Source organism: Myotis myotis, unplaced genomic scaffold (genome assembly GCF_014108235.1).
Source record: "Myotis myotis isolate mMyoMyo1 unplaced genomic scaffold, mMyoMyo1.p scaffold_m19_p_22, whole genome shotgun sequence".
Classification (NCBI taxonomy): Eukaryota; Metazoa; Chordata; class Mammalia; order Chiroptera; family Vespertilionidae; genus Myotis; species Myotis myotis.
The window spans coordinates 682352-706142 of NW_023416327.1; the positions used below are offsets into that span (position 1 = coordinate 682352).

The window sequence follows — 23791 nt, forward strand, 5'->3', positions numbered from 1 at the left end:
AATGACTGCTAAATTCTATCAAATACTTTATCTGAATCTGTTGAGACAGTTCTAATGGATTTCCTCCTGTTTTCGTCTGTTCATGTGATAAACTTACATTTACAGATTCTCACGCTCAGCCACCATGACACACTAAGACAGAACAAGACATGTCGTAAGTGGACACACTGAAACCTAGAGCTTTGCATGGTGACGATACTGCTGTTTTACATCATATTTCTTGGTTTAAAAAGGATGGCTGCCTGGTGAAGCTTGGAGGGTCTTTCTCTCTCCACAATTCTCCAACTGCTCGGTCTGAATTTACGCGCTGTTTTTCTTTTCGATTTTTTCCCCCTAGTTAGTTCTCTTTATAGACTCTGGTTATAGGAAAAGGGTGCCTGTGTGCCGCCGGGGCCACCACTCGGACAGGGCTGGGCTATTTACAGGCCCACCGAGAGGGCTATACCATGGCGCCTCCCGCCAGCGCTCAGCCAGGGTGGGGTTGGCAGGGGCTGTACACACAAATTCGGGGGCTGGGCCTCAATACTGTCAAGGGAGGGGGCTGTAAACATGGCCGGGGGGTCCTGCCCACCCCTAGTGGTCTGTGACTGGATCTGGTCCACCAACTGCGGGGCCGACGGCACGTCCTGGGCACAGAGGTTGTAAACACGATGAGTCGCCTTCCCATCGAAGGCGGCCTTCTCATCTGCCGTCTTGGGGGCGCCACAGGTGGGAGTGCCAGACACCATGGCCTCCTCCTCTGCCAGGCTGATGACCCCTTTGCACTCTGTACCCATGCGGTGTAGCTGTGCTCCGTTCTCATCTTACCAGAACAGCAGTTCTCCTGGGCCAGTGACGGCGAACCTTTTGAGCTCGGCGTGTCAGCATTTTGAAAAACCCTAACTTAACTCTGGTGCCGTGTCACATACAGAAATTTTTTGATATTTGCCACCATAGTAAAACAAAGATTTATATTTTTGATATTTAGTTTATATATTTAAATGCCATTTAACAAAGAAAAATCAACCAAAAAAATGAGTTCGCCATCACTGTCCTATGCTGACTCGGTGTGACCGAGAGCAGAGCAGGGAGCCAGACAAGAGCTAGCAAGTCTGACAGCTCAGCGACAGACGCTCTCGGCTTTAAAGACATGCTGGCATCCTCACCTCACGGGCGTGTGCGATCACTGTAGCACGGGAGATCACTCACGGGCAGGTGCGAGCTGAGCAGGGGGCCCTCAGAGGATGGGCGAGGCAGGCGGGACACAGCAGGACGGGGAGTGGGACGAACCGCCAGGAGAGGAACAGAAAAGGCAAGCACGCGGGCAGGTCGTGGTTTTGCTTTTTATTTAATCAAAGACTGGTGGGTAAACATAAATACAGCACAATTACTTCAGATCATTCTTCATATCGTGTACACACAGACCGATGAACGCAATCTGAAAGAAACCTGCGGTCAGCGATGAAATGCACTCAGCTTTCTCTTCCCTCGCTCAAAAAAAAAAAAACAAAAAAAAATTTAAAACATACAAACTCTAGGATCTCCTCAGCACACTCTCTCCTGTGACAAATGATTCAGACATAAATAGTGGGTGCAAAGAAACGCTATGCTAACGTATGCAGAACCTTTGTTAAGGAAGAGACCAGAAGCAGCCGTAATGATTCAGATACATTCAGTCACCGATAACTAGCCGTGCCCCGGAAGGCATTACCAAAGGAGTCGTGCTGCAGAGAAAAGCTCTATACACATACACAGTGAGAAACCAACCGCAAGGTTAACGCATGCATGTTTAATACTGGGGGGGAAATAAAGAAATCACAGCCCGCCAAAATCTCTCCACGTTTGTTATAAAAGCCCTCTGCGCTCAACTAAAATGAAAAGGATCTTAAAAGGATAATACTTGTAAAGTTTACTTAAGTCTTCTCAGCCACAGAAACTGCAATGGAAATAAATGTTCAAGAGTCATTTTCAAAACAAAAACAAAAATCTATTCTTCTGGTGACATGCATGATTAAAAGGTCTATGCAAGGGACACTGCGCTACCCGCCCACTGACCAGGAAAAACACCTCAAGTCAATGTTTAGTTTGCAGATGGTCAAAGGATTTTGTATTCCAGCAGGAGCTCAAATCTTCTGGATCTTTTCGCCGACCACCACCGGGTTTTCTTTTCGGATTTTCTCAGCAGCGTCGGCTTTGTAATTGTAAGAGCAATTGTGTACATCGGAGTAGCGGTGTACCCCACAGTAAACATTTCCACACCGGCATTCAAACCCTGAAACGGGGTGAACACACACATCTGAGTCGGGGGCAGGTGGGAATCGGGAGCACATTTCAAGTTCAGCACAGATCGCGTGTTCGGGTCGTCCGCTAGAGCACCGTTCACAGCCCAAGAACATTCGAGTTCACTAGCTGGTCGCTTCGGGTTTGAGCCAGAGCACGGCTCCGGGCTCCAGGTCCCTCACCTATGACAGGGCCACCACTACCTCCTCTCAAAGCAGACTGCTAAGTGGAAGAAGGGAAACATTTCTCGCATCTAAACTCTGCAATGTGACAACAGGCACATGGTCAGCGGGCAGGCTTACATGTTAACTAAGAAAGACCAACGGCCCCTGACAGCTGTTAACAAGTAACAGCGCCCACACAGCTGTCCTTAGCTAACCCCTCCCCACCCCCCACCCCCGCCCCCCGATGGAAAGGGAGCTGAACTTTGGCTCAGCGGCTAAGACCAGGGGGTGCAGTTAGGGTGCCCGTGCATGAACCCACTGCTAACGCGGGCCAATTCCTTAGCCGCTCTGAGCCTCAACTGCCATTGTAATTTTGGAATAAGAAGTTGCTGTAAAGGATCAAATGAGGACTGTTCCTTGACACAGAGTAAGCAATGGACAAACGCTACTTCGTTCAGGAAAATGCCCAGCGTTGAAGCCAAAAGAGAGATGGAAGGAGGGGGGCTGGGTCGTACACAAAACTGGCCCCGCTCCCCTAATGAGGATTGGATGGTGTGAGAGAATTTCTGGGAATGGAACACAGGATTTTCACCACTGACAATTCCTTTGCTACGTTTTTTAAACGTTAAAAGTATATTCTGGCCCTAACAGGTTTGGCTCAGTGGATAGAGCGTCGGCCTGCGGACTGAAGGGTCCCAGGTTTGATTCCGGTCAAGGGCATGTACCTGGGTTGCGGGCACATCCCCAGTGGGGAGTGTGTAGGAGGCAGCTGATGGATGTTTCTCTCTCATCGATGTTTCTAACTCTCTATCCCTCTCCCCTCCTCTCTGTAAAAAATCAAAAAATATATTAAAAAATATAAAAATAAAAATCATCATTCTCCCCTTAAAAAAATTAAAAAAAAAACAACAACTATACTCCGTAGCTTTCTCAGAAGCATGAATGACAAGGAAGCCAGCAGCGACCCCAGGCGGACGGCCTGGGCAGGGCGGGGTCAGGAAGTCTGCGGCCCCGTCGGAGTGGGAGGGTTTCTGAGCGTTGGAAGGCCTCGTCTGACACTGAGTGCTGTGTATTTCCGCGTGTCTTCTCTGCGCGTGCTCGGACGGGCCCGTCTTAAACATCTTGGATGTGAGACTAACACCTCCTTCCGCTTTTCCTCCCACCTGCTCCTCGGCAGGGACCCCTTCCTCACACACGGTTTTGTTCAAAATCCGACCCCCGCTCCTCTCAGCTCGTGCTGAAGTCAGCACAACGCCGGGCACACGGCAGACAACGAATGTCGCCAGTGCAGCTGCGGCTGCTCCCCCCGTGCACCCCCGTGGGCCCCAGTGCACCCCCGTGCACGGCGCTAGCCTCTCCTCTGGTCTGCCTGACCCTCACGTGCTCTGCCCGCGGCCACCGTCCCCGCTCCTGGTCCCTGAGCTGCCCTGTTCCCTCCCTTCTCGAGTTTTCCTCAGGCGACTCTTTCTGGCTGAAACGCCCGTTTCCATCAGGGAAGCCCCGCTCATCTCTCAAGTCCCAGCTACATCATCTGCCTCCATCACACTTTCCTCCACGGGCCTCTCCTCCTTCCCTTCTTTTTAAAAAAAATACGTTTTTACTGATTTCAGAGAGAAAGGGAGAGAGAAACATCAATGAGAGAGAATCATGGACCAGCTGCCTCCTGCACGCCGCCCCCTACAGGGGATCGAGCCCGCAACCCGGGCCTGTGCCCTTGACCGGTAATCGAACTCGGGACCCTGCAGTCCGCAGGCCGATGCTCTATCCACTGAGCCACCCCAGCCAGGGCGCCTCTTCTTTTACTCAGTAAGTCCGTCACTCCCGCCCCGACCTCCCAAACCAACGTGATAGCACTTCGTGCCCTTCCCTTGCTAAATACCCAAGTGGCATCTGGAACACTCTCCCTCCCTCTCCTAACGACTACGCCACCTGACAGCCCTGCATAGCGGTCCACACGGATCGATCCCGTATTGCGTGGCAGCCCGGGGCGCACTGCCTTACATGCGTTAACACGTGTGAACTCACGGAACCCTCACAGCAGCCTATGGTCAGCCCTTTATCCGAAGCCCTTCACAGCTCGCCCGGCTCTGACAAAGCCTCTCCACTGCCGGCCCCGAAGGCAGGGGCCACAGCCTGGCTCACGGACCTACCTTGTCTGACTCCCTCAAACTCCGCTGCAACCATCGCTTAAGAGAAAACTATCCACTCCGCTTTTAGGTACGGAATTAAAGCTGCTTTTATTTCGTTACGGAAGCGCAGAAGCTGAGCTTGCCCATGTCCCCTCTCCCGGGAACAGAGCCGGCCTCGCTGAGGCCGGGAGCGGGGAGCAGGCGTCACTCAACACGCAACCTTACGTTCGAAGCGTTTGCCGGAGCCCTTACCGGTAAGTCCCACTTTCTTCCTGCACATGAAACAGCGATTCTTTTTCTGTTTTGGTTTTTCGAGAGATTTGTTCTGCTCTTCGGTCGGCTGCTGGGCCGTATCTGATACTGAAGCTGACAAAAACAGGGCGGGGGGAGATGCGTTATTCAGGAAGGGGGGTCGGGTGGCCGCTGTCCCGCCCCCCCCCCCCGCCCGCCCCAGCTGGTCTGTTACCCAGAGGATAAATGAGGGATTTTGTGACATTAGTTACGAAGCAGTTTCTGTAACCCCACCCTTGCTGTTAAACGTATGTAGGTTTGTATGTAATGTATGTACACACATGTTCACAGTGACTCCAAAAGGTGGTGGAATTTCTATATTTTGTGATAATTATGTATTTGACCAATACAAGGTATGCGTGCGTACGTACATGTCCGTGTACACACGTACGTGCGTGCGCGCACACACACACACACACGCACACGCACGCGCACACACTACCTGTTACCCTGAGCGAGTGCTGAGAAAACGGCCCATGCAAACGTGTGAACGTGGCTGGGTCAGAACTACGCAGGTTCCTGGGGGGCCGGGGGAGGGAGCTGAAACCAGACTCAGTGGAATGCGAAGGATGTTTACAATTTTCGGAATGCCTCGCATAAAACCTTCAAGATGCTCACAATAAGATAAAGTGATGAAGTTTTATGGTTAAGGTCACACATGGATGCATTTAAGTAGTGACAGCAAGGCCAGCGGAACCAGGGCCCGCGTCAGATGACTGCCCTGGACCTCCTGTGCCCCCGTCCCCTGCCCCCACCCGCTCGGCCTCCGAGGCGTCACCAGGCCCGTCTGTAGCACGACCAGCAGACGTGACCCGGGCTGCGCAGCACCGCCCTGCCCGGACCAAGGTCTCAACCTCCCCACTGCGTCACCGCGGGTCCCCCTCCTTCAGAAGCTCAGCCTGTGGGGCCAGGCCGGCCCCTCCGCCACTCCCAGTCCAAAGGCCTCCCCGTCTCTCCCTTACGCCATCGAGGTCATCCTCACCTTTTAAAGGCACACCTGGATGATGCTCTCACCGAGCTCCCAGCCAGGGCCAGTCTTGTAAGGCTGAGTTCAGCGCCCGTCCCCCGGGACGCCCCGACCCAGTTCTCTGCAGCTCCCCCTCGGATGACCCAACACGGGGCCACGGACCCTCTGCAACCCACGCTTCAGGCGCCCGCCATCTGCCGTAAGTGACAAATCTAACCGCGTGCTGGCGGGCGGGACCGGAAACGAGACACGCAGCCCACATGGTCAGCGGCATCTGACATACTGTCAGGCCGGACCCCATGTTCGCCCTTCCACCGGGGCCGCCTACTGCATGGCAGGCGTCGATCAACATCTGCGGGACCAATTCCTGATGACGCCCCACTGTCTCATGGGCCCCGTTTCCCGTCTACCCTGTAAGCCCACGGAGGGGTAACACGCGTCTTATTCCGCTTGACTCTCCAGCACCTGCCGCAGAACTACACGTAGGAGCTGCTCCGACACTGGAAGTCATAACTCTAACCCTGTGTAGCTCACGTGCCATTGTAACCAAATATGATGAAGGGAAAACACCACAAACAAACAGGTAAACAGGCACCAGCTACGTGTGAGCACGGCACCTCGGCATCAGAAGCTGACGGAGGAAGTGCTAATACACAGTTTATTTTTGAAAAGCACATGGCCACGGAAGACCCTTTATTTTCAACTAGAGGTCTGGTGCACAAAATTCGTGCACTGTGTGTGTGTGTGTGTGTGTGTGTGTGTGTGTGTCAGCCCAGCCTGCACCCTCTCGCAGTCCGGGACCCCTCGGGGGATGTCCACCCACCTGCTTGCTGCTCCTCCTGTTGCAGTCGGGGACCCCTCGCTCCTTACCGCCCACCTGCTCGCTGTTCCTTAGCACTTCCGTGGAGACAGGAGAGGCTCCTGCCATCGCCGCTGCACTCGCCAGCCTCGAGCCCGGCTTCTGGCTGAGCGGCGCTCCCCCTGTGGGAGCGCACTGACCACCAGGGGGCAGCTCCTGCATTGAGCGTCTGCCCCCTGGTGGTCGTTCCACTGTAACGGTCACTTAGGCTTTTATTATATAGACAACGGACTGTCCCTGCAGGTACACTCCACGGGGGCGGGGCGGCATGCCTCGTTTCCAGTCCTACCCTCAGCCTAGAACAGTTCCCGATACGGCTGGGCTCAGAAAAGGTGTGACTTGCAACCTGAAAACAATCTATTCTATTTCTTGCCTCTGAAATCTCGAAGCTGGAATACCTCACCTGTTCTCCCGCTCACATTCGAATAAACATACCTAAATAGCGCTATAAGGGCAGGGCCGCCACAAGGTCGCGTTTTGAACAGAACTGGCTTCCTGCTGAGACGCAAGCTCTGAGTGGCAGGTGGAAACGGGGAAGATGGAGAAGTGAGAGACACGGCGATCTGCGGGGCACACGGACGCCACTGCACAGCCCCCGGCCGCTCCGCAGACTAAACCTGGAGACCGAGTGGTTCCTCTTTAACTGAGTGAGCGCACCCCCCCCCTCCCCCCCCACTCTGCATCAGGACCCTCTGAGAGCGGGAGAGTGAGGCCCCTTGTGAGGCCGGTCGCGTCCTCTGACCCTGGGGGCCGGCGGCCTGAACGGAAACACCCCCCAGTGGCTTCGTGGGAGATGACAGAGTCCCTGTGAGCGTCTGACTCCCCGGCCGCCCCCTCTGTTCCTATGTGAGACTTCCGACCAGCGCGAGCCTGGTTCTCTTACGTAAAAGGAAGGAGCAATCCTTTCCCAGGGCCGAGCAGAGGGCTCCAGGCCCAAGGACCATCCCCTCACGGACCCTGAAGCCATGAGGGCAGTGCCCCGCACAGCAGGGCTCCGTGTCCTGGGAGGAGGCCGCCTGCTGTTACTCCTTCACAGCGGTGACTGCAGAGCGGCAGCCTCGGGGCCCAGAGGTCTTTGGGGGCCTCTGCCAGGCGCCTCGCTGGTCAAACAGCCTGCGCAGCACTCGCTCACGCGCTTCTCAGTGGGAATGCCAACTCGACGAGTCTAGGGCCACGACTGTTAATATACTTCCCAGAGCAGCAGGCAGGTGAGAGGACGTAACCACCCACAGGGAGGGTCACAGTCAGGAGGAACAGGCCCTCTGCTCTGGGTCCTGCGGAAGGACGGACGGACGGACGGAAGGAAGGAAGGAAGGAAGGGTGGAAGGAGGGATGGAAGGAAGGATGGAGGGAGGAAGGAAGGGAGGGAGGAAGGAAGGGAGGAATGAAGGAGGGATGGAAGGAAAGAAGGAAGGAAGGAGGGAGGGAGGGAGGGAGGGAGGGAGGAAGGAGGGAAGGAAGGAAGGAAGGAAGGAAGGAAGGAAGGAAGGAAGGAAGGAAGGAAGGGAGGGAGGGAGGGAGGGAGGGAGGGAGGGAGGAAGGAGGGAAGGAGGGAGGGAAGGGAGGAAGGGAGGGAGGAAGACACGAACAGAGCCATGAGGACACAGAGCCGTCAGCACTGCCTCTGGGCAGATGCACCTGCAGGTGAGGACTGAAACTGAACATCACACGGATCCAGTGTCCACGTCACAGGCCGGGTACCCTCCTCCCGGAGCCATGACAAGCCTCTCCTGCTCGATGCACATCCCACCCCAGGGACACGGAGCAGCCGCTCGACACGCCTACTGAGCAAGCGCACGCGTTACCATCGCCACGGCCACAGCCACGGAGCCCACTTCCCTCTCTGGACCGCCGGTCCCGGCATGCCAAAGGAGGGGCTGGGCCCAATGACCGCTAAGTGCCTCCCAGCTCAAAAATTCCTGACCAAAGGAGAACACTGTAAACATTCAAGAGAAAAATAGGCCTGCCCAGACCGGTGTGGCCCAGTGGGTAGAGCGTCGGCCTGCGGACTGAGGGGTCCCAGGTTCGATTCCGATCAAGGGCATGTACCTGGGTTGCAGGCACATCCCCAGTAGGGGGCGTGCAGGAAGCAGCTGATCGGTGTTTCTCCCTCATTGACGTTTCTAACCCTCTATCCCTCTCCCTTCCTCTCTGTAAAAAATCAATATAATAAAAAAAGAATATATATATATATATATATATATATATATATATATATATATGTTTAAAAAGAGAAAAATAGGCCTGTCTGGTATCAGGGTCCAAAAGAAACATGGGCGTCTTCTATTTAATTTTCTGTTTTCTAGCAGCCACATTAAAAAACAAGACGGATAAATCAATATACATTATCATTCAAAAATGTACTCAATACGAACCATATTAATGAAATGATAGTTCATGTTTTTTGGTGCCAAGTCTTCAAACCCAGAGCATCATGAAGCGCACAGTGTGACTGGCAAACACATTAAATGCTAAATATGTAGCGCCTTTCAGACCAGCCCATTCCAGTGCCGAGAGCCACTCGAGCCGGGGGCCACCGTCTGGGGCAGAGCAGCTCTGCCCACAAGACCAGTTTCCATCAGCAGCTACCTGGGGGCAAAAACTGTTGAATGAGTCTCTTTACAATACAACGTTGTTTCTTTATCTTTTTAGAAATGTATTTTTACTGATATCAGAGAGGAAGGAAGAGGGGGAGAGAGAAATATCAAGCAGAGAGAATCATGGATCGGCTGCCTCCTGCACGCCCCCTACTGGGAACGAGCCTGCAACCCAGGCCTGTGCCCTGACCGGGAATGGACCTGGTTCATAGGTCGATGCTCAACCACTGAGCCACCCGGCCGGGCCAACTTTGTGTTCTTAAACAAACAGCTCTCTTCCCTGACCCCTGGTGAGAACCAAGTAGCTTTAGGTATTTCCACACTCTGGTTCCAAATCATCTTTCCAGCTCTAGTTCCAACGTACACCTGCCTGACACAGTCACCCAGACCCGTGTTCTGTCCGTTCCCCAATATCAGCTTCCCGCCCTGTACACCTGCCTGACACAGCCACCCCAGAACCTGTGTCCTCACTGCCCGTTCCCCAGTGTCAGCTTCCCGCCCTGTACACCTGCCTGACACAGGCACCCCAGAACCTGTGTCCTCACTGCCCGTTCCCCAGTGTCAGCTTCCCGCCCTGTACACCTGCCTGACACAGTCACCCCAGAACCTGTGTCCTCACTGCCCGTTCCCCAATATCAGCTTCCCGCCCTGTACACCTGCCTGACACAGTCATCCCAGAACCTGTGTCCTCACTGCCCGTTCCCCAGTGTTAGCTTCCCGCCCTGTACACCTGCCTGACACGGCCACCCCAGAACCTGTGTCCTCACTGCCCGTTCCCCAGTGTCAGCTTCCCGCCCTGTACACCTGCCTGACACAGCCACCCAGACCTGTGTCCTCACTGCCCGTTCCCCAGTGTCAGCTTCCCGCCCTGTACACCTGCCTGACACAGCCACCCAGAACCTGTGTCCTCACTGCCCGTTCCCCAGTGTCAGCTTCCCGCCCTGTACGCTTCTGCTCACCATTTCTTCTCCTCTTCATGCACCTGGCGTCCACACACCTGGACCCACACAGCAGGCACCCCCTGCCACGGTCCTTGCATTTAGCAGGTTTCAAAGTTCGCCCCGTGGTAGCAGGACCAGCACGTCATCCCTTTCGGCGGCTGAATAGCACCCTGTGCATGTGTTTGTCCACTCACCTGCTGATGGCCACTGGGTTGTCCCCACACTGTGATAATTCTGAGTAAGGCTCCGGCCATGCTTCAAGTTTCTGCCTGACTACCCTCATGCCCGCACCACGAGTCTTGATTACGGTCGTGTGTCGTTTAGTCCTCCGCCAACATAGCTCTACTTTTTCTAGACTATTCTGGCTCTTCTCACCCACTCTTTACAATCAGGATAAATGTGATTTTGAATCCACGCAGCTTTCCTAAATTAGTTCGAAGGGACTGTTCCTCTCTGACTGTCTGAACCACTGACTCAATGATTCCACTCTGTATGGAGGCGGGAACCCTCAGAGCTGGAAAGAGTCCGAGACCCCGCCTCGCTCTGCCCTGAGCCTGGCAATGACCCGCTGTCCTAGAATGCTCCCGTGACGGGGAGCTCACCACCTCAGGACAGGCCTTTGTTCTGCTGCTGGGAAGCTGCAAAATTCTCGCCCTGTCACCTCCAAAGGAGCTTTTAATATTGAAATTCGATTCCTTTCCACTAGCTCTATGTGAAACCTGTCGAACCAGGCTGCTCCCTTCCGCCTCCCAGCCTGAGGCAAGGCACACGCCACGCCACAGACCTGACCGCATCAGCACCCCGTCTGACCTCACATGTCGAGGGGATAACTACGTTTTGGGAATTTTCTCATTTCTACTTTTAAAATACCCCTCATCTCTACCCTTTCTTCAACATTTCTATTCAACTAAAACATGAAACTATACACTTATATTTACTAGAGGCCTGATGCATTAAGATTCGTGCAAGAATGGGCCTTCCTTCCCCTGGCTGCTGGCTCTGCCTTCGCTCCGGCCCAGAGCTGCCTTTCCGCCTTCCCATGCTGCCTAGAGGCCTGTGTATGCAAATTAACCCACCGTTGTTGGGTTAATTTGCATACTCACTCCTGACTGGCTGGCGGGCATCATGAAGGTACGGTCAATTTGCATCTTTCTCTTTTATTAGCGTAGATGAGTTTGTAAGGACTAGAACAGTTATGTTGGCCAGGCAGCACATCATTTGTTGGCAAGAAGTCAGAGCAGGGGGATTCGCTGTCTTAACGAATTTAAACTTGAGCAAACGGAGGTGGAGAGGGACGGATGTGCCCGTCCTCACCATGCAAACACCATGTACAATGGAAGGTTTCCCTGGCGAGGGCGTCTTCCCCTTGAAAGCGTCCCACAGGCAACAGGACGCACCGTGCATCCCTGGCCTGTCTTCACTTCACACACCAGGGGAATTAACTCAGGAAACACGGGCCACTGAACAAATGCCTCCTCTACGATCTCTGTGGCTAAGAGCCTTTCTACACGCCCCCACGTCTTCCTAGGTCCCTGGGACCCACGGCTGGGACACAGAGAGGAGGGGCCAGGACAAGAGACATCACCTGAAAATGCCAGCAATGCATGCACCTGTGCACCGTGAGTCACGGGTGGGGAGAGGTGACTGCCAGGCCAGTTCAAGAGTCTCTTAGGAAATCGGAGTCAAAAATAGGAGGTTCCTCTCAACCCAGCAGCCCCAGTTTGCTCGGAGAGGAAACAGCACTTAGGCTAAACTCGCTGAAACAATTACAGATAATCATATAACACGACCACGCATTCAGTTCCACGTATCTGTCAAACGAAACAGAATGTGACGTTGCTGAGCCTATGAGGCCTCTCCGTCAGCTAAACACTTGATTAGAGAAAACACTCTGCTCAGAGGAACATGAATGTGAGATGTTTGAGGCGACGAATTTAGGAACTGTGCGCACGCAGGACAGTGCCCGACCCATCAGTCACATGTGACATCAATGACAAAGGAGATGCCGGCTCGTATGCAAACCTTGCAGGTCTTCTGTCTCAGGCGCTGCTTTGTCCGCAGATGTGCTATCCCCTTGGGAAGATGTTACAGATTCTGATAAAAGTGGCTGATTTGATACAGGACTAGAAAAGCAAACACATTTTAGGTTTTAAAATGGCATCTCTACACATGAACAGTAACTAAAGGGACATAATAAGAAGAGTTCAGCATCTCTAACTAGATCATTAAGACAAGAATTCACACAGAAATGCCTTTGTTCACTGAATCACAGAACTCTGAAACTAGAGGCTCATTGGGACCCCCAGTTTATAGTTTTGGAAATAAGGCAACAGGTGCGTTCCCTGTGTGTGAATTCAATGAATGAAAACTGGTGTGATACAGACACGCCCAGGCAACCCTAATACAAAGTTTATACAGTATCCTGGCAAAATGGAGTGGGACATCTCCCGTCATGAAGTGAAAAAAGAAACGATGTAGTAGAAACCTAGGATTTGTTTCCTAACAGTAGAATAAAAATAAAACAAATATTCTGTATTTTCTGGCTTCTAAATGATGTGACGTCCAAGTTTAAAAAAAAAACCACACACTACGATACAAATAACTATGAGTTCCACATCATGATATGAAACAGAGAGGACCTGTGAGAAGACTACTTTTTAATATGAAATGCTACCACTTGCAGAATAAGACTACAGCTGGAAGAACTTCGTATGCTTCTGAAGGACTTTAGGGTTGGATCAGATATACGAGGAGGAATAAGAGAAAAGCTTTCTGAATAGGAAATCTGAAAGACAATCTCCCCAACCCCACCTCAACATAAAACCTGAAAAAAAAGGCCTTTTCTAACTCGTCAGGAATAATAATGAGACAGACAGGACTTGAGGCCAGTTAATCCTGACGTGACCTGACATAATTTTCCTTAACAAGACTGATCCCACACAGAATAGGGTCTTTACTTCCTCGCTCCCCAGTCCTGCCCAGAGGCCACACCTACCTTGGCTGCATAGATGAAGACGTCGAGTCTAGCGTGGACGGTGCTTCCGGGACACTGCCGTCTGTGCACTGAACTGGTAGAGAGTCAGACAGGCTACTGACAGATGTGGCTGCAACGGTACCACATTGCGTATTAGTGATTCTGCACACGGGACAGCCCACCACCTCATCTAAAAAAATCAAGATCGGTTCTCCACAAAATGCAGCACATGAACCTGGTTTTCCTATATAATAGGCTGGTGAATTGCTTCTAGTTAAAGTGTTTCCAATACTATGGTTTTCCAACGAAAATACCGTGGATGTTTAATCATGAAGGAAACCATACACACTCACGTGTTAGCACATGGAGCCGCTGCTCTGCGGACTGAGTATCACCAGGCCCTGTGCCTCCCAGACAGCTCCCAAGCCCAGCGCGGAAGCGAGATGGTGGCAATGAGATAACTTCCAGGGAGGCGAACCCAGGCTCAGAATGGAAACCCTGCTCAGCACATTAGGTCGCATCATTTTCCCTGCCCTTCATCAGGCAGAAACACGGATGATGATTTCGGTTAAAAAACAGTCATTTGTACGCCTAAGGAAACTTGGAGAAGTTTGAACAAACAGTTCTAGCTCTTGGCTTGAACACAAAGTGCTGGTGAGAAAGATTCTGTAAAAAACATTTAGCTCTAACCGGCTTGGCTCAGTGGTTAGAGCATCGGCCTGCGGACTCAACGGTCCCGGATTCGATTCCGGTCAAGGGCATGTACCTTGATTGCGGGCACATCCCCAGTGGGGGGTGTGCAGGAGGCAGCTGATTGATGTTTCTCTCTCATCGATGTTTCTAACTCTCTATCCCTCTCCCTTCCTCTCCGTAAAAAGAAAAAAAAATCAATAAAATATATTTAAAAAAACACACATTTAAATGAACTAACAATCGGCCAGCATGTCCATCAAGCACAGAAACTAGACACACGGGATTAACCTGTGCGTGGCCCAGCCTGGGGAGTTCTAGAAACGCCTGACTTTTGCAAAGCTGACCCTCGGAGTCCCTGCCTCCCCCCCGCCCGTCACTTTCCACAGCTGTTGACCCAGAAGCCCGCCTCACCCCCAGGAGGGTCCTCTGACGCGGGAAGGCACAGAGGACTCAGTGGCTGGCGCTGCACGCCCCTTCCCCGCCACGCCTCTCCTCCCTCGCGGGCTCAGACTTCCTCTCGGGCCAGCTGTGGCTACCCGTCACCTCTTTCCTTCAGGAGTCCTCCAAGATCCAAGAGCCACGGCCCTCCTGCAGCCCCCCCTGACCTTACGCTCCTGGATGGTGGGCACACCGGAGGCCAGCCTCTGTTTTAATAGGACAGCGGAGTCTGCAGCTCCGAGGCTGTGACAGGGGCTGAGGGTAGTTCTTCTCAGCGGGCCACTCCCATGCCGCTGCCCTACCACTGATCACCACGCTGCGTGACGAGACGTGTCCCAGGCACGGACGGAGTAGAGCGAGCAGGACAGGGGAGCTTTCGGGAAAGGGTCCGGTGCGCGCCCTGCGCCATCCCAGTCGCTGCACTGTGCGGGGTCACTCACCGGGGGGGCTTATCCTGTCGTTACTGCTGTTCTGTCGCTGGAGGTGCTCCTTGTAGCACACGGAGCACATGCCGTTGGTGCGCGGGTTCCCGTAAAACCCGCAGCCCGTGGAGCACAGCATAGGCACTTGGCTGTGGTTCGCTTCTTGCGCCATGTTCCTCCGCTGCACACCTGGAACGGACAGAGGGTGAGCAGACGTTCACGCTGCCGTCACACGCCACCCAGATGTGCTTTGTGTGATACAGAGAAGCCCACACATCCTCCCCCCGAGCCCCCACAGTGCAGGGAAAGAAAACATAAACGTTACAAGGACACACACTGAGCCTGCATCTCTTGCCCGCTCTACACGAGCAGGTCTGCCAGCGGAGAGAGCAGGAACACCTCCCAGAGAAAGGTCCCCCTCAGAAGACTCCACACCAGCAGAGGCTAAGGAAAATCCTCTAAGCCTAGCTCAGTTTGGACTCCTAATCGTACCTAATAATAGACAAACATGTAAATTGACCGTCCCTCCGCTATGCTCACCAGCCAATCAGGAGAGTATGCACATTAACCCAACAAAGATGGTGGTTAATTTGCATATGTAGGCACGAAGCGGCAGAGCGAAGACTGAAGGCTCCGGCCGGAGCGAAGGCCTGGGTCCCGGGTGCCGGCAGCCAGGGGAAGGGAAGGCCTAGTGCACAGATCTCTTCGTGCAACGGGCCTCTAGTAATAATAATAATATACCTTATACTAGTAAATGTTGCTCTGTAATACTGTTAATGTCTAACAGTTTAAACTGTGGTCTGAGGCCACGTTTTAACGTGCGTAATTTCTTCTGTTTAAAAAGCATGTAGCCTAGCATCCGTGCTGGCCAGGGCATGGGGAAGTGGGCAGATGCTGTGAAATGAGAAACTGGGGCAATGATTCTGGAAAGCAACCTGGCCGTTCCCCCTAAGGGCCCTGTGAGAGACTGCCCTGCGGCCCCTCACGCTCCCGGAGGGTCTCCCATGGGGGTAACTAGGCACCATCAGAAAAAGAAACGGCACAATGTGAAACGCACACACAATATGCTGCCAATTCGGCTAAAAGGGCATCGATGAACCATCCCAAAGGACGGATCAAGATGGCAAAGCGAACGGCGACTCTTTCTGATCGGCACCTTTTAAAAGCCTCTTCAGGGAAGACACGACTTGCCTAATGGAACAATGTTTTTAAAGATCATTTACGAATTAAAAACCACCAGGACAGAGGCCCTGTGTGGGGAGCACGTGAAGGCAAGGGCAATCGGAGCGGATGGGAGGGCCCCGCGTGCCCTCTCTCAGCAGCAAGGGGCACTGGCCGTGAGCAGCATGGCAGCGGGGACAGCAGGCTCTTCCTGTAAAAGCTCCCACAGGAACGGAAGGTGTAGGTACATTAAGATGTGTCTGTGTTCCGGGATCTGGAACACGAGGGGCCGCGTTTTGCCATTCATGTTACCACCCCGACGTTTCCACACCTGAACTGCCAGGACAGACGCCGGTGGGGGGTGGGGGTGAGGGGGGATCTAACGCAGATTCAGAACCAGGAGCCACAATGCACTTGACTGGATCACAAACCAAGGCAGCCAGCTGATGGAGCGCCTTCAACCCTCAGGATCCAATTTTGGGTTCTGACAGCCACCTTTCTTCCTCCACGAAGGCAGGTCATCCCAGGACCCGATCCTGCCGCCCTGGAACACACGTATGTGCGCCACTTCAGGCCCCGCCCCCGCACGGTTCTGTGCAGAGCCCTGTCACATTTTACACAGTAACTAACAGTGACGAGATACAAAAGCTGCGAACACACATTTTCTGCCTGGGGCCTGGCTCCTGAGGGAGGTGTGTTTGCCTGGCCTGGGTGCCAGGGCCAGGGCTCCAGGTCACGTACGCAGCTTGGAAGTGATGGCCCTGGGCTCAGTCCAGGTGGTCTGGCTCCGAAGTCCGCGCTGCCCCCGGGCTGTCCACGTGTGCGCCACGGGGCCCGGTCACACTTTTGTACCAACACTCATTAGCTATTTGCCTTTTCACTCTGACGTGTTACAGAAGCAACAGGGGACACGCCTGGGGCCTGGCCAAGGAGCCAAACCCTGCCAGGGCCCCCGAGAAAAGCTGGGGGACTCTTCATCGCCACAAGCTCACACAAGTCCATTTTTCTGAGTCTTGGCCCTGAACACGTGTCTTGTCAGTAACCTGTGTGACGGGCTGGGCGGCACGCATGAAGCACGCCTGGCTGAGCACGGCGGCAGGACAGGTGGGAAGAAAGAGTGCTGCGCTCTGTCCCAGCTGCACGCTGACTGAGTCTTCTTTTCCTGAAACAGGCTTTTTGTTTCAACAAACTCTCGTTATTCAGACGTGAGTACACGGCAGACATATTCTCAAAAATGAACACAGGGAGCCTGTCACTGGAAGAAACACAGCTAATAGCACTTATGCCAAGGACAACATCCGAGCGGAAAACCATCGAGACCAGCACCCCCAATAGTTAGGGGGCTCTGGCTAAGATCGGTGGTGACACTGATGAGAAGTGGGTGGCTGGTACCACATCAACGTTTGCAAGATCAGTGCCAGTCAGCGAACCAGTATTTTCCGAGTGACCACTGCATAACGGCACAAAATTACTCACGAACAAAATAGCTATTCGAAGTGAAAGACAGACCAATGTATTTTAAAGCAACAGAACAAAAGTCTTTATGGTGCCTGAGATCCTACACTGCATGGACCCCTTTAAGAAGCTACACACAGTTTTCGGGTGATGCCAAAGGACCCCTCTGTTACCTGAGAAGGTTACTGACATGCTCCTTCCCCTCCCACTACACACAGTGTGACACCGCGTCTCCGCAGCATCATAACAGACCGAGCACAGGGCACCTGGGAGAACTGGCTGTTGGCTACGAAGCCAGGCCCCGAAGCGACGGCAAGAAGGGGCAACATGCCACTTCCCCACCTAACCAGACAGACACACACACACACACACACACAGACAGACACACACACACACACACACACAGACAGACACACACACACACACACACACACACACACACACAGACACACACACACACACACACACACACACACACACACACTAGAGGCCCGGTGCATGAAATTCACGCACGGATAAGGTCCCTAGGCCTGGCCAGCGATCAGGGCCAATCGGGGACTTCCTTCCGGCTGCTGGCTGCCCGCTGGGGCCTGCCGGCCGGGGGGAGGGACCAGGGGAGCGTGGCTGTGGGAGCGCAGTGACCACCAGGGGGAAGCTCTTGCATTGAGCATCTGCCCCCTGGTGGTCAGTGCGTGTCATAGCACCCGGTCGTTCTGGTTGTTCCAGTCGCTTCGGCTTTTATATATAGAGATACGTATGTGTGTATGTATGTAAAATGCAGACGCAGACATACAGTATATCTGTAAAATTAAAATTGTATAGAGTGGGAGTCAAATTAGGAACAACTGTGTTAAAAGGCTTCTCAGGTGTGCAATAAAGCAAAAAAGACCAAGGGAACACTGTTCTAAACCACCTCTTGGATGCTGCCGAATCGTGACGCTAAAATGAAGATAAGAACTAAAGGAACTTTGCCCACTGGCACTTTACTACATGGCTGGCAATCACATACCCCCCAAAAGATAAATATTCTCTTTCTACTAAAACTCAAGTAAACAGCCACAGATTAAAAAGTACATGACAACTGAGCTGTTCTATGTCACAATACCCGCTTTGAACAGTAAGATTAAAATGGAAAACCCAGGAACGCTGGCCATTTCCCGAAGCCAAACTGCCCCACACAGCAGCAGATTCACAATGATTTTCAAAGCCAAGAGCGTTCTCAGAAAACACTATTGTCCTGGCAGAGAAGAAGCACAAAGGATTTCACAGCTCCCTTCACAGCAAGAAAAGGGAGGGAGAACCAACCTTCCGTACTCAGGTCCAGGCCTCGCAACGCAGATGCGGAAGAACAAACCACAGAAGGCTCCTGGTTACGGGAACGGGGGGGGGGGGGGGGGGGAGATGTGGGACCTCCGTGGCCACTGTGCCCACTCAGCAGGTAGCACAGCGCGCGAGGCCCACGGGTCTGGCATTCGGAGGGAAGGGAGGAGAATGGAAGGGTAGGATGGTTCCCTAGCTGCAGTTCTGTGGGATTAGAAAGCTACAAATCCAGAGAGATCAGGAATGGCATTACCAGCCCTGGCCGGTGTGGCTCAGTGGATAGAGCGTCGGCCTGCGGACTCAAGGGTCCCGGGTTCGATTCTGGTCAAGGCATGTACCTTGGTTGCGGGCACATCCCCAGTGGGGGGCGTGCAGGAGGCAGCTGATCAATGTTTCTCTATCATCGATGTTTCTAGCTCTCTATCCCTCTCCCTTCCTCTGTAACAAATCAATAAAATATATTTTTAAAAAAAGAATGGCATTACCAGATATAAACAAACAGAATTGATGAGCATGGTGTAATTTTTTTTTAAAAGTCTAAGAATTGCAGAGAAGTCAGAAAGTGTGTTTTCTGACTCTGAGTAACATTTGTCATCAAAACCGCAACCTGATGCCCTAAATGGTTTGGTTCAATGGATAGAGCGTCGGCCTGCGGACTCCAGGGTCCCAGGTTCGATTTCGGCCAAGGGCATGTACCTTGGTTGCAGGCACATACCCAATAGGGAGTGTGCAGGAGGCAGCTGATTGATGTTTCTAACTCTCTATCCCTCTCCCTTCCTCTCTGTAAGAAATCAGTAAAATCTATTTTAAAAACACACACAAAAAACCCGCAACCTGAGAGGGTAGAAGCCCTCTAGACAGGGCTGCAGAATGGGTCGGAGCTTCCTATGGACCAAGAAGTGCTGAGCTTTATTTACATGATCTCAGTTAGTTCTCTCCAGAATCCTATGGTGTTGGTGCTACTGATAGCCACCTCCATTTCATTTTATTTTTAAAAAAATATTTTTATTGATTTTAAAGAGGAAAGGAGAGGGAGGGAGGGAGGGAGGGAGGGAGGGAGGGAGAGAAACATCAATGATGAGAGAGAATCATTGATCAGCTGCCTCCTGCACGCCCCCTACTGGGGATGGAGCCTGCAACCAAGGCATGTGCCCTTGACTGGAATCGAACAAGGGACCCTTCAGTCTGCAGGCTGACGCTCTATCCACTGAGACACAGCGGCTAGGGCAGCCATCCCCATTTTAAAAACCAGGACTTAACAGAGACTTTACAACCTGCCCCATGTCACACAGGTAGTAACAGCTAGGTTTTTATTTAAAAAATGAAGATAATGACTTTCAGAGTCCATCCTCTAACTTTCTGAACATTCATCACTTCTTAATTTCTTAATTTGAAGATCATTTAAAATCTCATTCATTTATTATTCAACCATAAGATATTATGTAGCTCTGATTAGCTTAGCCAAGCTCTTTAATTTTCCATTAAGTCCTTTTACCTAAGGAATTGTCATGAGCATAAAAATTCAAGATCGTATATTTTATTTTATTTTTAAAATATATATTTTATTGATTTTTTACAGAGAAGAAGGGAGAGGGATAGAGAGTTAGAAACATCGATGAGAGAGAAACATCCATCAGCCGCCTCCTGCACACCCCCCACTGGGGATGTGCCCGCAACATGCCCTTGACGGGAATCGAACCTGGGACCCTTCAGTCCTCAGGCCGATGCTCTATCCACTGAGCCACACCGGTTAGGGCAAGATCATATATTTTAAGGCTGCAAAGAAATTCAATAGCAATTTTTAATTGGGGGATGTCACCTAAAAATTCCCGATTTCCAGCTTCACTGGGGAACTAGCAGGCCCAATTCCAGCCGCCCCCACTCCCAGCGCCCCGACTCATCGTGTAAGCATCGGTTGCTAGTTCCTAGGTTATGCCCTCTGACCGTTTCAACCCGGGGTCTTTACTGCTCATTCTGGGGGAAGGAAACATTCAGACCATGTTGAGTTAAGTAAGAGTGGACAGCCAACTGACCTTGCACTGCAGGCACCAGAGGGCGAGGCCAGCTTTCCCCTCCCCGCCTGCCTTTCGCAACCCTCAGAATTGGCTCATCGACTTTGCAAGCTGATCAAATGGACAGCCCAGAAAAGGACAAAGTAGGACTATGGCATCCTCTACTGTAATTTATATTTATGTATTTATTTATTAAATGTATTTTTATTGATTTTGGAGAGGAAGGAAGGGAGAGAGAGAGAGAGAGAGAGGGGGAGAGAGAGAGAGACATCAGTGATGAGAGAGAATCATGGACCAGCTGCCTCCTGCACGCCCCCCCCACTGGGGATGGAGCCCACAACCCGGGCCTGTGCTCTTGACCGGAATCGAACCTGGGACCCTTCAGTCCACAGGCCAACGCTCTACCCACTGAGCACCACCGGCTACGGCACGGCTGAAGCGTTTAGAGACCCTCTGACTGGCATTCCCACCTGCGACGCCCTCAGGCTGCCTCTGCCCGCTCCCTGGCCTCAGGGTTGGCCGCTTTCTGTGAATGACTGCACAGGGCCGTAGGCTTCTCGGACCTGCACACAGGCTCTGCTGCCACCACCTGACCGCACGGCGGTGCGAAGGCAGCCACAGACAACCATGAACACAGACGTGGCTGCCGTGGCCAGTACAGCCACACGATGGCCACTACACCCCGAATTTCATAGAATTCTCACCTCACAAAATGTCACTCTTTTAATTCCCTCCATCCCCCCCCAAAATTCTCAGCTCATGGGCTGAACAAAAATAGGCGATGAGCCCTGACCGGTGTGGCCCAGTGGATAGAGCGTTGGCCTGCGGACTGAGGGGTCCCGGGTTCGGTTCCGGTCAAGGGCATGTACCTTGGTTGCGGGCACATCCCCAGTAGGGAGTGTGCAGGAGGCAGCTGATCGATGTTTCTCTCTCATCATGGATGTTTCTAACTCTGTCCCTCTCCCTTCCTCTCTGTAAAAAAATCAATAAAATATATTTTTTAAAAAATAGGCGATGAGCCACAAACTTGCCCATCTCCGGATTGACTAAAGAAACACCTTTCGTGTGAGATGGAGGGAGGCTGGGGGGACATGGGACTTAGCACGGAACTATTAACTGTGGGTTCTCCGACCCAAAGCTGAGTGTAAACTAACTAGAAGCCTGATGCGCGAAATCGGTGCAGGAGGCCTTCCTTCCCCCGGCTGCCGGCACCGGCTTCCCTCTGGCACCCGGATCCCGGCTTCCCTCGCAGCCCCGGCCGGACGTCCGGTCTAATTAGCATATGATACTTTTATTATTATAGATAAGTGTTACTCTGCTCTCATAGCCGATCAATGATTCTCTCTCATCATGGATGTCTCCATCCCTCTCCCTCTCCCTGCCTCTCTTTGGGGGAGGGAGAGGGAGAGGGAGAGGGAGAGGGAGAGGGAGGGGGAGGGGGAGGGGGAGGGGGAGGGGGAGGGGAGGGGGAGGGGGAGGGGGAGGGAGAGGGAGAGGGAGAGGGAGAGGGAGAGGCAGGGTTCATCCCAATTTGCACCCCTAGATATGGCTGACGTGGAGCGTTGCAGCTACAACGAGAAAAATGACAGGCAGCTCTTGGTACAATCCCACCCTCTTTTTTTTTTTTTTTTTTAATAGCAAAGGTGGAAATTTATTGAAGAACAAGTACAGACTCCCACGTGGGGAGGGGGATAGAGTCCCCAATCCCACCTCTGTATAGCACACAGCTTTTTACTCACCAAGACGGAATAAATCAGTGCCTTAGAAACTATACAATCATTCAATCACTGAGCCTGGGCGAGATCTATATTCCAGAAACTGACCGCTAGTGCCTGCCTGGTCTGTTTTCCGTCATCACTTATCTCCATCCTTATTCACTATTAAATTACACCGACGCAATCTGTCTCCCCTCTTCTGAGACGGGACCCGGTAATGGCACAGACTGTGTTCATTCACTGATGCTGAAGATACAGCCGGACGAGGCAGGCCTGCGTTTGCTGGATGCGTGGAGGAGAGCGCCCGCCCCCGTGCCAGCGCACAGCTAGCGGTGGGCAAGCCTCGCCCCGAGGCATCAGGCTCTTGGAGAAGAAAATGGAGCGGCTGTTTGCGCAGAGACCTGGCGGACGGGCGGCCAGCAGGGGCTGCTGCCTGCAGTTCACCGAACACGATGGTCGGCCTCATGCTACAAGCTCTGCCAATGCAGTCACCTCAGAGGGGCTCACACAGCCACCTGCCTGACGTAGCAGGCCGGACATGGCGATTTTATGAGTCAAACGAAGTTGCAGCCAATTTTATGTTCTCAAACTGACCCAGGTTCCGTATCACAGAATTAGCCGTATTTGCCCGGTCGGCAGGGCTCAGTGGTGGAGCGTCGGCCTAGGAACCAGGAGGTCATAGTTCGATTCCCGGTCAGGGCACAGGCCTGGGTTGTGGGCTCCATCCCCAGTGTGGGGCACAGGAGGCAGCCGATCCATGATTCTCTCTCATCACTGATGTTTCTCTCTCTCTCTCTCCCTCTCCCTTCCTCTGAAATCAATTAAAAAGTATATATTTTTAAAAAATTAGACATAGTTATTACCCGCACAAGGCATCCCAATATCCTTTTTTTTCCCCCGGGAAAACCCCACTGGAATTTTCCCAGTGGTCTCCATATTCCTGGACTTCCACTCTTTTCTTCTCCAACAGACTAACATAAAGGAAGATCTGCACACGCACACATAACCCTTCCTTATGCCCCCTCCACTCTGACCTGAAACACTGCACGACAATCAGGCAACCTGTGCTTCACCTCCACCCCACCGGCCCGGCCCTTTCAGGGGTCCCCTCTCCTAAGGCAAATCTCCAACTTGGTTTCCAGTATCTGCAGATGAGTATCTCCCCTATTGGTCACCCCGTCAGTTCCAATCTCCTCTGTCCCCTGGAAGTCTGTACGTCACGTTTTATACAAACAACTGGCTTTCCTGTTTCACAATATTGACAGAACGCGCTCTGTGCCCAGACTGCTCTGAGCACTTTATAACGATAGACTCCTCTGGCCCTGTAACATCCTGTGAAATGGGTATTGCGAACACCCGCGTGTCACAGACAGGGGTCAGAGGGTACGTGAATT

General features: G+C 52.6%; 1 protein-coding gene across 5 annotated transcripts in view; it reads right to left on the reverse strand.

The window, feature by feature from the left end:
* Nucleotides 1-1308: 1308 nt before the first annotated feature.
* Nucleotides 1309-23791, reverse strand: part of ZFAND6 (zinc finger AN1-type containing 6) — a 51132-nt gene continuing 28649 nt past the window's right edge. For 4 of the 5 annotated variants that reach the window (XM_036355420.1, XM_036355419.1, XM_036355422.1 and 1 more), the window contains exons 2-6: nucleotides 14753-14923; nucleotides 13203-13311; nucleotides 12230-12330; nucleotides 4805-4918; nucleotides 1309-2251 (exon numbers count right to left, since the gene is read on the reverse strand). In XM_036355420.1, the coding sequence (XP_036211313.1) occupies nucleotides 2103-2251; nucleotides 4805-4918; nucleotides 12230-12330; nucleotides 13203-13311; nucleotides 14753-14906 (627 nt within the window). In that variant the 5' untranslated portion in view covers nucleotides 14907-14923 and the 3' untranslated portion in view covers nucleotides 1309-2102. Of the gene's footprint in view, nucleotides 2252-4804; nucleotides 4919-12229; nucleotides 12331-13202; nucleotides 13312-14752; nucleotides 14924-23791 lie in introns of those variants that run through there. The other variant, XM_036355418.1, reaches the window with a different exon arrangement.